The sequence below is a fragment of the Thermobia domestica genome, chromosome 8, assembly GCF_964235325.1.
Source record: "Thermobia domestica chromosome 8, izTheDome1.hap1.1, whole genome shotgun sequence".
Taxonomy (NCBI): Eukaryota; Metazoa; Arthropoda; class Insecta; order Zygentoma; family Lepismatidae; genus Thermobia; species Thermobia domestica.
In genome coordinates, this window is record NC_137461.1 from 54,318,949 (window position 1) to 54,333,435 (window position 14,487).

At 34.6% G+C, this 14,487-nt stretch overlaps 1 protein-coding gene across 1 annotated transcript in view; it reads left to right on the forward strand.

Annotated features, from left to right (window-relative positions):
• LOC145691736 (uncharacterized) overlaps window positions 1-14,487 on the forward strand; it is a 59,338-nt gene that overhangs the window by 23,872 nt on the left and 20,979 nt on the right. Inside the window, exons 3-4 of the mRNA XM_081767067.1 lie at window positions 2,035-2,094; window positions 12,726-12,848. Coding sequence (XP_081623193.1) covers window positions 2,035-2,094; window positions 12,726-12,848 — 183 coding nt within the window. The remainder of the gene's footprint in view (window positions 1-2,034; window positions 2,095-12,725; window positions 12,849-14,487) is intronic.

Genomic DNA, 14,487 nt, shown 5'->3' on the forward strand with positions numbered 1-14,487 from the left:
GTTAAGGTTCAGTTCACAATGTGGACTTCTATACTAAGGTGTCCGTACATTGCTTTTGCCAGCCAGCTTGTTTTCTAACGTCATAAAATTTTGAGTTCAACCATTGTAGCTTCTACTGCACGAAATGCCATTGGCGTAACTAGGATATTTTCCTAGGGAGGGCCATGGTCCCTTAGCTCTGAAAATTGGAAGAATCTTTAACAAGACTTTGTAATAATTATATATATATATATATATATATATATATATATATATATATGTGTGTGTGTGTGTGTGTGTGTGTATGTATGTATGTATGTACTACAATACTACGCACTCATTATAAGCTCTTCAAGTTACTTATTTCTGCTAACAAGATTGTCATGTAACAGTTCGATGAAAATATATTATATCGTAACTTTGTTTAAAATTGTATATTTCCTATATTAAGATCCTACTAAATATAACTTAAGCTCGGAACTGCCACAGCTCTAGCTTTGCTGTTGTGAACTGAACAGCCAAAGCTAAGCTCGGAATTATATCTTAAGCTCGGAACAGCCAAACCAAATAAACCTATAAGCTAGCATATTATACTTGATCAATGCAGGGAGTATACTTACTTTTGGACAAACATGTAGACGTAAAAGACAGTAGAAAAACAAAGAGTACCAATCACGTTGTCTTTAAAGACTCCTATTCGGGTATAATAATAATAATAATAATAATAATAATAATAATAATAATAATAATAATAATAATAATAATAATAATAATAATAATAATAATAATAATAATAATAATAATAATAATCGGATTGTTTCTTTCCTTTCTGTTTATCTTTTTGTGTAACTTAACAATTTGCTCTGTGAATTTTAACTATTCAAACGTTACTATGCTATAAATAAAATAATAATAAGGCTGATTTATCATACATATATAAACAAGAAAAAATTATTACGTCAATAAATTAATTACTTGAAACAATACAAAAATAATTTACATTAATGAAGCTATCAAATTAAAATAAAAATGCATACAGCGCAAGTCGAGAGATTGCTGCCCGCTATCACATTTGTCCAGGTATTTTATTACATCCAGGCATCAGACCATATTTTTTAAAAAAAAACAAAGGGGGATGAGTATAGACACTATTAAATATTCATATACAAGCACCACTAAAATTGTTATGCGTAAATTGAGGTAAATATTATTTTAGTCCAGTAGTAAAATTCTGGGGAGGGTCAGATTTGCCTCTAGGTAGGCGGCCCTCCCTGGCCCCGCTCTAGTCCTGCCTATGAGGAAAGCCTATAAAATGATTAAATACAAATGTCTAAAATTGTTGATTAGTTCAAACAGAGATATGAGCATGTCGAGAATAAAAATTTATATCCGTTATGATACATATTCCGTTCCTATGATTTGGTTAATTGCATAGTAGGGAACAGTCTCATATACATGCTTCCTTCAGGATCCACATTGTATACGTATGCGACTACGATGTTGACGTAGTACGGACCAAAAGTACTCTCAGTGGCATCCTGGTTAACTTAGTACATTGTCGCAAGAAAATATCTTCGAATGTACTATTTCTATTAATGAACCTTTTGAGGACTCAGTGGCGTAGCAGCTGCCCCCGCAACCCCCGCAGTGCGGGGGGGCCCGAGGTATAAGGGGCCCCGAAGTCTTGCGATGAATAAAGTTTTAAAGAAATAGAACTTCAACCTTACTTCTGTCGGCTTTACAAGTGGGGCCCCTTCTCTGTACTTTGCGGGGGGGCCTGCAAAAGTGTGCTACGCCACTGTCAAAACTAGTCCAACTATGAAACTAAGTGTAGATAGTTTTTAAACTGAGGCCATCAGTTTGTTAGGTATTCTTATGATGAAATTTTCATTAAGTTTCTTATAAAACTTCACGATAATTCATGTTAAAGCACTGTTTTTTTAAAAAAAATAAAATCATTTCTTATTTTCATTTTTCTAACGTTACGTTTCAAAACTCCTGAAATGCCACCACGAATGATGATGGACAATCGACGTGGGTTTACAACACCAAAAGATACACTTGCGAAAAGACAACTCGCAATTGAAGATGAACTGCTAGATCTATTCAATTTTGGTATGTATACATTTGTCATTATTTACATATTAACTTAGTTATTTGACAGAAGCAGTACTTTATAATTTCAAATTTAATATTTTATTAAATGATCCAAGTACTTATGTAATACTGTTCTAGACTATTTTTTGTATCGGGGATATCTATAAAGAGATTGAAAGGGAAATCTAAAAATTAACATGTAATAAATTAATGGAAAATAACAAGGTTCCTCCATATGTCATTAAAGGGTAAAGGGATATCTTTAAATACCTTATATCTAAGTACAATATTTAATCTTGCAATAAAACCAGTATTTCCCCTGAGAAATGGAAGCACTCAATAGTTTGTCCAATTCCTAAATCGGGTAAGAAAAAGAATATTGAAAACTTATCGTCTTGATGCAATTTTACCTTTTTTTAAAAAAGATATTTGGAAGTGTCCTGCATGTTCGGAAACTAAATCACGCACGCCTTGCAATCTCGGTATGTTAACATGGATTGTTATAAAATCGATCGACAGTTACAAATGTAGATATTATTATAGACTTTATTGCTTCTTCCTTGGACAACAATGATTCAAATAAATGTTATATACAGTGATTTCCATAAGGCTTTAGACACTGTATAACATGTTGTTTTACTACATAAATTAGCTTCGTTTAACTTCAGTCCATACACAGCATAGAACCCTTTTTTAATCTAGCTTCACACACAATTTGATTGAATAATGCTGCTCGTAAACTGGTCCATTTTTTTTTTGCTCAACGAGGGTGGAGTAGACACCTCAACAACTGACTACTGACGACAGACATCGGTCTCGTTTCCAAGCTTAGATCCCCCACCAATTTCTCAGCTCGTACCTCTGCCCCGTCAGCCAGCGTTGCCAACTACAAAACATTACTACGAGAACTTCTGGAACAAACCATGTATACCACCTAACAAACCGAAAACGTGTGTTTAAAACAGTTTCTGGAGCAGTATATACAACAGAGTACACCAGAGCATGCAGCATTAAGTAGAAGCTTTGCAGCGCATCTACACCTAGAAAAACTGCATAATATGAAAACAGAATTCCAAAAGAAAAAAAAAGATATAGATCTCAGTAGATAAAACTATAGGTAAGATGATGAACGTGACAATGAACGTCGGTGTAATGAGTTGTGAGCTATATACGGTTCCTTTTCTAGTGAGTGAATCTTTGAGAAGTGCAACAACAACACACTTTTCCAAAGTATTAAGTGATGCAATATCTATTCCATGGCATACATGTGTCAGACTAGAAAATGCGCTCTGTGTTCTCGGCAAAGGAATTGAAGACTGGCTAAGTTTTGACGGTAAATTACCCAAAGATCATTCACTTTACTAAAGCAGTCTGTGCCTGTGTAGATGTGTCAACGTGTTTCGTACTAACGACTCCAATGGCTCCCAATAGATTTGAATTTTTCACAGATATTTATACTCCAATCATACATCGTTCAACTAAAATCAGTCTATTATAGCTACAAGCCAATTACTGACCACATATCGCTTAAATTTAAACGTCTGTTGAGACTAGGTATCTAGTGACATTGTGTTGGCAATACACCACTGAACAAAATGTTGTCTGATAGGCTTTGAAACCACAGTAAGAACGAAATTGGGATAGATTTGCAGATAATCACTTCCAATCTGGTAGACCCGGAAACTCAATAACAATCGCATTTGCGGGAAAGAAAAGGGTTTTATAGCAGATTCCTTACAAATAAAAAAACAATAAGAAAATCAATGCTTTCCTTGTTTCGACCTTCAGCTTGAATGGCGCTTTACGTTATGTTCTATAACGATATTGTATATTTTACACGTAATTTCAAATATAATTTCTTTTATTTACGGACAATATGTGCTATTGAAATATGCACAAGCTAGTTAGAAGAAGAAGAAATATGAAAAGAAATAGCTTTAATTATTTTCTGGTATTATTATTGATATTTTGTTAACATGGTTATCTGATAATATGTGTTATTGTTCGTCATAGAAACGAGAAACATAATATATAACAGAAAATCCATCATGTATAATCAACATGTGCAATATTTAGAAGGTATAAACGTTTAATTCTTTACGTATTGTGAATAAAAGGTAATATCAAGATGGTGTGTTTAAGTGGATTTTGATAAAAATAGTAGACTATATTATAAATATTCGGACTGGACCTTACATTTTATGTGGTGTTTGCCGCCGCAGGATTACATGTTATGTGGGTTTGTGCCGAAGTATAGTAGGCATACTTCAAGAATAAGATATCGTTACTTAATAGAGACTAGTCTACTGACCAAGGAAAACCTTTAGATTAATTTTAAGATTACGTAGCAGTTAGCAAATCCAGCAAAGTGGAATATACTTTGTTAAGGAGTAAGAGAAAGATTTACAGAAATACTAAAATGAGTGTTACTGAAAGTGAAAGTATAAATGAAGAAAGTGGTAATATAGAAATACACGCATCCACGAACATAGCTGACCGTATCAGACAACTTCGGGAGCAAATGAAGCAACAGATGGACAGTAATAATCAGCTGTTGTCATAACGAATTGACCAGACAAACCAACAGTTGTCACAACGGATTGAGCAAACAAATCAACAAATGGACATTAAATGGGACACCCGAATAGAGCAAATGAATGAACAGTTACATTCGAAATTTGAACAGAGTGATCGTAAGATGGAGCAGATTTTACATAGGTTCACCGAGGTTCAAAATTCTGTAGAAGTTGTGGAAACTGTAATCACTCAAAATACTAGTCAGATCACTGAAGAATTTACGAAGCAGGCGATTAGAGAACGCCCAATTATTGAGCCTCGAAGTCATATAGCATGTCGGGAACGTCCTGGAAGACCCAGTAGTGTCTCCTGTTTTCAGTCATCAACTTCGGGAAGTAACGGATGAAGAGGTGTAAGGCTTGATGAACACTGAGTCCACTGTGGCCACTCTTCAAATAGGATTGGATCCATCGAGAATTAAAAGGGCTTTTCGTCAGAAAATGGAACAAACGGGACTGCCGTTTAGTTCGATTGAATTATTAAGTGAAGCAGTGTTACACATTCAGTTGGTGGAAGACCGGGATAACGATGAGAAAAATAATGAAGAAGCTCTTTTTAGACAACGTGGCCCAGGATCGTCACAAAATTCATTTCGCTGGATTGATGAGGTTATTTCTAAGAAGTAGGGCAGAGACACATCGGATGTTCAGAGGGAGTCTTCGTGGGACAGAAACCGTGGTAGGGCAGACTACCATGAATATCGTGGAAAGGATAGGTACAGCCCTGTTAGGAGTCACGACATTTCACCACCAGTAACATGAATGAGAACTAAACCTAATTTCACCGGTAATAAAACTGAACCTAAATTCAGACGCAACAGAAATATTAACCGTACAACATTTAGAAATCAGGCAAACAGTAGATCTAAGTTCCATCTAATTGGATTTCGTAATACTTACTTAGATGGCAGAAATTCTCACAAAAAAGTACTGTTGAAGTAAAGGACACGCCGTACTACATTCATGATTGTGTAATTCAATGCAACTTAACTGAACTCTTTGGAAATGTAACTAAACATAACGTTGTGGCTTCCAAGAAAACATATTCAATTGATTTTTATTTCATTTCATTTAGACATCAATTGATTTCATTTGTTATTCATACTTTGTTTAAATGTTTCAATTCTATACAGATAGTCCTGCATATAAAACCTTACTTATGTATCAAACAAATTAATCCTAAAGTTGTAGAACTAATGTATGTGAAAACCAGTAAACTTTAGGGTTTACGTAATATTGATGAACTAAAAATATGGCGTCCTTCAAAATATACTAAAAGTAAATGGATACAGCTAGTTAAGACATTAGTTAATTCTGAACTTGTATCCAAGATTAACATAAATGACATTTAACCTTCAAATTAATGCTTAATACCGTGTAACGTGGGTTCCTGTCACCACGGCATGGCGCGTCCTCAGGTTGCGGATCGAGGAGAAGGCCTCTAGATATAGAGGTAAGCTGCGAATATACTGAATAAGCAGTCGCGGACAGACGACTAGGAGTGGTCCTCCAGCTTGGGGGTTTGGGTAAGACTAACACCCTCATCCTGTAAAAAAAGGTACTTGTTCAGAAATATTCACAAAAGCCTCGGACAAGGACTGACGAGCTTCCACGTCGAAAATGGCCTAAAACAAGGAGATGCGTTGTCGCCATTATTATTTAACTTTGTGCTGGAATACGCCATAAGGAAAATCAAAGATAGCAACCAGGGCCTAGAGTTGAACGGCATTCACCAGGTTATGGCATATGCTGATGATGTAAATTTAATAGGGGATGATAGGAGAACAGTAGAAAGAAATGCAGAGATCTTATTAAACGCTTGCAGGGACATGGGTTTAGAAGTAAATGCAGAGAAAACTAAATACGTGGAAGTGCGTCGGGACCGTAATACGGCAAATTTTGGAGGCGTTAAAATATTAAATAATACTTTTGATAAAGTGGATACTTTCAAATATTTAGGATCAATATTAACAGACGAAAATCATATTCACGAAGAAATTAAATGTCGACTAAAAGCAGGGAATTCGTGTTACTATTCGGTTCAAAATCTCTTGTCGTCGCGAATTCTGTCGAGGAATTTGAAGCTTAAAATATATAAAACGATAATCATGCCTGTTGTTCTGTATGGTTGCGAAACATGGTCACTTACTCTGAGGGAAGAACATAGACTGAAAGTATTTGAGAACAGGATCCTGAGAAGAATATTCAGACCCAAGAGGAACGAGAATGGGGAATGGCGGAAGCTTCATAACGAGGAACTACATAGTTTATACGGTTTACCCAACATTGTTAGGGTCGTCAAGTCTAGGAGGCTTAGGTGGGCAGGTCATGTAGCTAGAATGGAAGAAAGCAGAAACGCTTTCAAAGTCTTGACTGGTAGACCCATAGGAAAACGACCATTAGGAAGACCTAGGCGCAGATGGGAGGATAATATTAAGATGGATCTCGCAGAGATAGGAATACAAAGTAGAAACTGGATGCAATTAGCTAAGGATAGAAGTTAGTGGAGAGCTTTTGTGAACGCGGTACTGAACCTCCGGGTTCCATAGGCCATAGAGTTAGTTAGTTAGTTAGTTAGTTATTAATGCTTAATATGATATTTTTTATTTGTGTTATTTTTTGTTATGATATTGAGTATCTTTTTCATTTTAAACATTGTTGATATTTCGTTTGTAATTTGTACGTCGTTTGAATCCTATATATTATTATGTATTTGATTCTTCCTCGTTCAAAGAATTATTATAAGAATGTCATAATCTTTTCATAACCTTCTTAATTATGCCCGAGCGAACAACAGATTTTGTTAACTTTTAATTTACAATAAGTACTAATGGCATCGAAATGAAGAATTTAGTTAGTACCCAAAATTAAATAACTTGTATACTGCATTTTGAATGTACCTTCTCTTTTCGTCGATGAATTTTATGACTAATTAGAATAAAATTAATTATGAGAATCAAAATCAATATGGAGATAATATTAATATAAAATGAATATGATATATAATTATATGAAATGAAATGTAATTTATATATACATATGAGGGTCATTCAAAAATTTAGGTAATTAATATAGAATATCGAACGGCCCAGAATTATTTTTTCTTATTGTAAACAAAAAAGTCCTATTGTTCGAGCGTCATTAACGATATTGTGTATTTCAAATATCAATTCTTGTATTTACGGACAATATGTGCTATTGAAATATGCAAAAGCTAGTTAGAAGAAGAAGAAAATACGAAAAGAAATAAAATTAGTCATTTTCTGATATTATTATTGATATTTTGAGAACATGGTAATCATGTGTCGTTGTGTCGTTGGTATGTGTTGATATGTGTCGTTGGTCGTCATAGAAACGAGAAACATAATATATAACACTAGATCCATCTTGTATAATCATCATGTACAAAATTTAAAAGATGTAACCGTTTAATTCTTTAAGTATTGTAATAAAAAGATGATATTAAGATGGTATGTTCAACTGAATTTCAGAAAAAAAAAGTAGTAGACTAGATTATAATTATGCGAACTGTGGGCTGAAATGTAACACAGAAAATACAAAATTAGTATTGTTGTTACAGTTCTGAAGCAGAATATGTCTTTTAAACATGCATTTAAAATTATTTTTTCCTTGAGACACTTCACTTCTTTTCGTGTTTGAAGCTTTTGTCATGGTTCACGTACTGTGCAAGAGACGAAGGGGAGAGAAGGTAAACTCCACAGAAGAATGACGTTGGCGAGAGTAGATTTACTATTTTCAGGAGATAAGCTTAAGCCAAATATAAAATGTCTATTTCTTCGAGTGTACAAAGTACAAATAAAGCTATTTATTAGTACATATAAATCTTCATCTTGGTTATGGTAATGTCAATTATAGAGTGAATTACTGTGTGCGATAAAGTCGGTACTTTTTTCTGCCATCGCTTGGCCTATGGCCTGGTCTTTTAACTTTGAGATACGCAACGTTGCCATCCAACAGGATGTTATTTCAAGTTCAAGGAAATGACTTAATGTCTTGTTTTCTTCAAAGGAATCAATAAATAAATAAAATAAAAAAGAACTTATGCCACTTTCCCATCCAACGCCTCACACTCACTGACACACACACACAGAACCTGAAAGAAAATGAACGTATACAGTAGAGATGCAAGGGCTCGGGAAAAAACCGGCTTTTTTGGAAAAAAACTCGGTTTTTTCTGCTTTGCTTTTTTGCTTGGGAAATTTTGGGCTTTTTTCAAAATTCTGCTTTAAATCGATAAAGCAGACTTTGTTTCGCTTCTCTATAACACAGAAAGTCATTTAATTAGTGGCTGATGCCGATAAGAATATAAAACCTCGAAAGTAAACAATGAATTTCGAAAAGATATTTTAAACAATTTTACTTCAACATTTTTACATTATGAATTCCAAAGGATTAACCAATGTATAGAATAAACACATTTTAACCTCCTATATACAAAAGTAAGCAGAGTTGGCAAGAACCATCGTTGTTTCTGAAAATGCCAAAAACCCGTTTTGGGGGGGGGGGCAGTTTAAACCAGGCTTTTTGGGGTTTAAACCAGGTTTTTTGATTTAGATATTTTGCTTTATGTATTTGTATTACATATTCACAGAAATAAGTTTGTTTCGCCTTGGTGTTATTATTCAACAACGGGGTTATGCTGGAAGAGGTCCCATAAGCTTAAAGAAGTCCGGTCAGCAAATTTCTTAAATTGAGAAACTCCCGCCCTAGCCATCGGGAAAATCCCGTCATTCTTTTAAATGTAAAACAATAACGGGAAAATCCTGTAAAATTTAATTTGCATGTAAAATTTAAAGGTCAACGTATTATAATCAGTACGCTAAAACTGAGTGACACACAATCATAGTCGTCTTGCGAATAAAATCAGAAAAATAAACACACTGCTGAACAAGACTGCACTTATTTAATATAAAAACAGATTTACACGTGACGTTTCGATCTTCTATCCAAGATCCTCATCAGACATACACTCACGTCTGATGAGGATCTTGGATAGAAGATCGAAACGTCACGTGTAAATGTGTTTTTATATTAAATAAGTGCAGTCTTGTTCAGCAGTGTGTTTATTTTTCTAAAACTGAGGTATTAAATTACAAATTTAGTATGTAGGTATCATTGAAAGTCCAATCCAAGCTAATGTTGGAAGCTAAGTAGGCAATCGATAAATTTTACCAATTTTAATCAATATATTTAAGCAACCTTCGCTTCTTTATAAAACAACAGGCATGCAGAAATATATAATTTGGTTTCGTTTTGTATGTTTAGGCTTAACATCCTTACGTAATACCGAGGTTATCAAGGAGAAGACTTTCGCTTAAAGTGACATCCGAAAGAGTACTTGGCTTACACATGAAAGAAGGGTTGTGGTTCGACCGACAATTGAACATGGGACACCTTGATTAAAAGGTGAAAAGGAAATAAGACTAATGCAGATGGTTTGACATGTGAAACGTCACTATGAAGTTCACACGATTCGCATTTATGTTCTTTTAATTTTTTTAGTTTAAACCAGTTATTAAAAAAAAAAAACTTCTGGTGTAAACGAGCCAACCCTAAGAGTAAAAACTTCTTTCAAAAAATACACAAATAACTAGCAAAATTGTATGTAGTATTTTTACTTCAAAATATTCCATACCCTCTTTTTGAAACAAAATAAAATTAAAATAAAACATAAGAGAAATACTTAGATTTGTATGATACAATTAAAGGCTGCACATGGTTCTGTATATTCTTGAAATTCTACAGTCAAGTTTTTTATAACCACCATCAAGGGCGCCCATCAGGGGGGTTAAGGGGGCGCTTGCCCCCCCTAGAGGAAAATGTACTTCAGAATATTGAAAATCCAATAGGATTTTTACATTAGTTACAGCAAAATTTGAAACTATTTTTGAAACGTCGCTTATATTTCCCCTCCTTGGAAACCACAACATGGGCGCCCTTGACCACCATCACGGTTTACCCAGTCCTCAAGTTTTCTGAATTTTTAACAAGAGGGATTCAACATATCATTACGGAACAAAAAAAAAAAAAAAAAAAAAAAAAGACTACGGAATATATTTAAGTTAAGCTAAATAGAACTGCACAACAAACCTGACTGAGTGGTTGGCTTTTGCGCTTCTATCGGGAAGTCCGGGATTCAACCCAGCATTCGACCATTCTGACAAACCCTTCCTTCATTCCATCTGAGAATGTAGAAATAGTGCGTGTACTGGCCGACTAGGAGTGTAGGAGTTGGCCGACTTCCTTTCTTATTGTTTTTAAATCGTTATTATTACTAATTACCAGCAGTGACGGTTTTGCGAAGGTTAGAGGATCGGTCTTTTGGACTGAAGCCTGTTCTCCAAAGTTGTGGAATGTCTAAAACAAACGAAATATCTATTAGTTATGCCTTTACTCATAAACTTTAAGCTCCCGTCAAATAAAAATTACGAATGTTTAGAAAAACTAAACATTAGTAGTAAGAAAACCCCTCCCAAAACACTTTTTTAAATTCGCCACTGATTCTCAGTATAAAATGATCTTCAAGGTTGTATCCGGAAGATTATTGCTAAACATATAAACGAAACGAAATATTAGTTATGCCTGTACTCATAAACTTCAAGCGCCTCCCAAATAAAATTAGGACTTTTTAGAAAACGAAACAATCAGAGAAACCCCTCCCAAAGTACTTTTCTAAATCCGCTATTGATTATTTGTATAAATTGGTATTCAAGGTTGTATCTGGAAAATTATTGCTAAATCATTGCACAACTACAGTATAACAAAAATGTGCAAATACGGTTTGACGGACATATTGAAAAACGTATGCTTTGACGGATATATAGAAAAACGTAAGTTTAACTTTCGTGCTAGAAGCTGGAGTACTAAGCTCTTAGAAATGAAACACGGATGACAAACTAAACTGATCTAGAGAAGGAAAAAAATGTCGATAACTCAAAAGTTAAAATAAAGTTAAATAACCTGTAAAATTGCCCTCAAATACTACATTCTTCATGTTAGCTTTAATTCGTAAAATATGTGTTCCATCCATCTTGATGGTGAATTACAGAGCTAAATATGGCATTCAGGTCGTGGAAATCTTATCTGACTATAGAATATACTATAAGAAAGCTATTTGGATAGAAAACTAATGAAAATGAAAAAAGCCAAAATTTCCAAAATTCTCGGTTTTTTTCCAAAAAAGCCGGCTTTTTATGTAAAAAAAACCATCGATTCAAAAAAGCCGGCTTTTTTGCATCTCTAGTATACAGCTGAAACTCCTGGAAGTATTTGAATATGAAAAATCAATACATCTATTAAAATATAATAAATGCAAATACAGTAGAACCCTTCTAATCCGTCATTCTTGGGACTGGCGATATGTTCGTCACGCAAAAAATGTTGGGTTATCAGAAAATACAGAAAAAGCGGATTTTCAGTAATATAAACAATCTTTGAACTCAAACATTATATTGTTCTCTACAGTATAAACAAGCGAATAGTGAACACTAGAAACTACTGTACAGTACAGTGTAGAAAACGCATACAACGAAAGAAACGATACACGAGATGACTTCTCACTAAAGTGGATGTACGATAACAGCAAGTAAATAAAAATGCCCGGAAGGCAGTAAACGACAATTGGTCTCGTGAGTCACTGACGAGTCGGGACAAGTTTGGCTCGAGCACGGTCGGATCAACCGGAGTGGCTGACCAGCCGAGGGCGGACGAGAGCGTTTTTGTATGTTACTTTCGTAAAGTTCTGTAGTAGACAAGACGCTGGTATATCTGACAATTTTCTGTAAAATATTTTATAAATGAATCAGACGGCTTGGCTTTGTTGACTAGTTCATTAATTGATTCATGTTATCATCCTTTATTTCACTATTTATCTATCACTCTTTTATGTCTGTTTTTCCTCTATTTCCCTTTTCTATTCTCGGGCTTAAACGTTTCGTTAAAATGAGGCGAATACAGTGAATATTATTTAATATTTCTTGTATAATGTTTTCTTTTACCTTTGCACATTAATAATTGATGAGTCTCATTAATGCTATGAAATATCTCGTTCAGGAGGTATGGATGAAACAGGTGGCGCACCACCTATGATGGAGCCAGGACCTTATGGTAATCAACCTAGTGAGGATAAACCGGAAAGCGATGAAGATTCCACTGAAATGGGAAATTCTTCACAAGGTAAGGATAACTTAGCAGTATCGGAAAAACGTTCACACTTTTGTGACATTTTGTCCGTTACGTCACTTAACGTTATTCCAGAAAACATTGATCAAAATGGGCTATTTGATCATTAAAGAATAAAAAAATGTACAATACAGTTGTCTTCCTAAGCTATGAAAGACTATCACATTCGTTCCAAACTTAAGAATTAGTACACAGTGTGTATAACATTCCAACGAAGAGTGTCCATTGTGCAAATTAATTCTTGTGCTGATGCACATTTTTTAAATAACAATTTTTCAGTTACGTATCTTATACTCACGATACAGTGGTATGGGGAAAAGATTTAAAAAAAAAAATTCTTTTACATTTCAGGCGACAATATTAAATTAAAAGCAAGGTCGAAATGCGATACATACAGACAAGCCAAAGCAGAAATTATTTTAAGTGAATGTACTTATATTTCATAGAACTCGTATAACTCTTTTTTTTCAATTTGTAGTAGTAGAAACGTAACGCAGCATATATTCGACAATTCAAGAAAGTTGGAAGTTTCCTTAGTGTACACTTAAATGTATGCACTTTATTTCGTAAAATGTTATTGCGCTACTAATTTGATGGGTAAAATTCTTACTTAAATGCTTTAACTGTCTTTAGCATAGTCATAGTTTTCCATCAAATATTGGATCAAATTTTACCTTTGAACCTTTCCGGATCCAGGTTTTTTGGGTTATTTTTTAAACTTTCAGTCAAGCAGCTACTGTATCGTCACTATTTATCCTAGGATCATCGTTCATACCTCATTCTCTTCAGAATAGAGCTGGCTTTCAAATGGTATCACTTGCATGTTCATACCATATAACAGAAGCGGGAAAAATGCCAAAGTGAAAATTTTGGAGGGATTTTTTTTCTCGAACTTTGGCCCCTTGGACCCCCCTGTGTGAACGTAGCCATCTAAAAAATCTGATAAATAGTACTTGGTATACTGAATGTGTGTGCCAAATTTCAAGTTTCTATCTTGAATAGTAAGGGCGGGAAAAATTTTGTCAGAAATTCCCACAATGCCCCAAATTACCACAAAACACTATGATCTCAGGGAAAAAATATCCTGGGACATAACTAATTACCCTAGGGACATGTGTCCACCATATTCTCTTTTGAATAGAACTGCCTTTCAGGCGGTACCATTCACATGTCTCCATCATGTATCTAAGGCGGGAAATCCCAGAAAAAAGGGATTTTTGTGGTCTAAATTTCCCTTTTTTCAACTTTTAGCCCCTCTGGACCCCCCTGTTTTAACGTAGAAATCTGAAACAAAATCTGTTAAATACTACTCGATGGACTGAATATTTATGCACAACTTCAATCTTCTAGGTGCAAAAATAAGCCCGCCAGAAAAAAATCAGAAATTTCCCCATGTTACCCTATACAAAAGTATATTTTGAAAAAAAAATCACTGAGACGTCCCTAATTACCATAGAATAATAATTCGACCGTCATTCTCTTCAGAATAGAACTGCCTTTCAGATGGTATGACTCGCGTGTCTCCATCATGTATGTGAGGCGGGAAAATGACGAAAAACGGGATTTTTTGGTCTAAAAATCCCTTTTTTCAATATTTTCCCCCTTTTGGACCCCCCTGTTTTAACGCAGAGAT